Source organism: Schistocerca nitens, chromosome 6 (genome assembly GCF_023898315.1).
Source record: "Schistocerca nitens isolate TAMUIC-IGC-003100 chromosome 6, iqSchNite1.1, whole genome shotgun sequence".
In the NCBI taxonomy this organism is placed as follows: Eukaryota; Metazoa; Arthropoda; class Insecta; order Orthoptera; family Acrididae; genus Schistocerca; species Schistocerca nitens.
The window spans coordinates 537,274,289-537,276,193 of NC_064619.1; the positions used below are offsets into that span (position 1 = coordinate 537,274,289).

The 1,905-nt window shown below is 55.9% G+C and overlaps 1 protein-coding gene across 1 annotated transcript; it reads right to left on the bottom strand.

Moving 5' to 3' along the window:
• Positions 1 to 509: 509 nt before the first annotated feature.
• On the bottom strand, positions 510 to 1,649 carry LOC126263447 (chondroitin proteoglycan 1-like). Its single transcript, XM_049960541.1, has one exon. The coding sequence runs from the start codon at positions 1,647 to 1,649 to the stop codon at positions 510 to 512; it is 1,140 nt and encodes a 379-aa protein (XP_049816498.1).
• Positions 1,650 to 1,905: the final 256 nt, after the last annotated feature.

The window sequence follows — 1,905 nt, forward strand, 5'->3', positions numbered from 1 at the left end:
TAGTTGTGTGGAGATAACAGCGATTGGTTTACTTGTAATCAGTTACTCAAAACGAGTCACAATCGCATTATTTAGACGCCAACCAGTTGTCATTCTAACATGTATCGATATTTCTCGCGTGATCGATATTTCTCGAGTGATCGTAATTTCCCTATGGTAGGACTTATTTGGTAGGTAGGTAAATATTTTTCGCTAGATCGGTATATTGCGTTTAATTTCATTACTTCGATGGATCACTATTTTTCGATAGAATTACTGTAAGTACATATATTTTGGTAAATCAGTTATTTTCGAGGTACCAATATTTTGAGAGAGAACGATTTTTCTCTATAGGTCGTATTCTTCGAGTGCCGGTTTTTTCAGTTAACAAATGATTTGTGCATTACCAAAATTTTTCAATTATCAATAGTGAGAATTTTCAGAGGATTAATATTTCTCGATATTTTTTGATCAGTATTCATCGATGGGGCGATGTTCTCTGGTGTGTGGTGTCTTTTGACGGGGCGACACTATTCAAAGCTTCGATATTCGCTGATGGGCAGTGTTCTGTGACGGGACGGCGTGTCGGCGGTTTCCGGCGTGTCGGCGGTTTCCGGCGTGTCGGCGGTTTCCGGCGTGTCGGCGGTTTCCGGCGTGTCGGCGGTTTCCGGCGTGTCGGCGGTTTCCGGCGTGTCGGCGGTTTCCGGCGTGTCGGCGGTTTCCGGCGTGTCGGCGGTTTCCGGCGTGTCGGCGGTTTCCGGCGTGTCGGCGGTTTCCGGCGTGTCGGCGGTTTCCGGCGTGTCGGCGGTTTCCGGCGTGTCGGCGGTTTCCGGCGTGTCGGCGGTTTCCGGCGTGTCGGCGGTTTCCGGCGTGTCGGCGGTTTCCGGCGTGTCGGCGGTTTCCGGCGTGTCGGCGGTTTCCGGCGTGTCGGCGGTTTCCGGCGTGTCGGCGGTTTCCGGCGTGTCGGCGGTTTCCGGCGTGTCGGCGGTTTCCGGCGTGTCGGCGGTTTCCGGCGTGTCGGCGGTTTCCGGCGTGTCGGCGGTTTCCGGCGTGTCGGCGGTTTCCGGCGTGTCGGCGGTTTCCGGCGTGTCGGCGGTTTCCGGCGTGTCGGCGGTTTCCGGCGTGTCGGCGGTTTCCGGCGTGTCGGCGGTTTCCGGCGTGTCGGCGGTTTCCGGCGTGTCGGCGGTTTCCGGCGTGTCGGCGGTTTCCGGCGTGTCGGCGGTTTCCGGCGTGTCGGCGGTTTCCGGCGTGTCGGCGGTTTCCGGCGTGTCGGCGGTTTCCGGCGTGTCGGCGGTTTCCGGCGTGTCGGCGGTTTCCGGCGTGTCGGCGGTTTCCGGCGTGTCGGCGGTTTCCGGCGTGTCGGCGGTTTCCGGCGTGTCGGCGGTTTCCGGCGTGTCGGCGGTTTCCGGCGTGTCGGCGGTTTCCGGCGTGTCGGCGGTTTCCGGCGTGTCGGCGGTTTCCGGCGTGTCGGCGGTTTCCGGCGTGTCGGCGGTTTCCGGCGTGTCGGCGGTTTCCGGCGTGTCGGCGGTTTCCGGCGTGTCGGCGGTTTCCGGCGTGTCGGCGGTTTCCGGCGTGTCGGCGGTTTCCGGCGTGTCGGCGGTTTCCGGCGTGTCGGCGGTTTCCGGCGTGTCGGCGGTTACCGGCGTGTCGGCGGTTTCCGGCAGTTGCATAATTTTGAGTCCGATATTATTTTTGAGTCCGATATTATCCGGTATTTCAGGAAACCGATACTAGATATCGATTTTTTCGACATATCGACATTTTCGAGATATCGATATATTTCGAGATATCAATATATTTCGAGATATCGGTATATTTCGAGATATCGGTATATTTCGACATATCGATTTATTTCGAGATATCGATTTATTTCGAGATATCGATATATTTCGAGATATCGATTTATTTCGAGATATCGATATATTT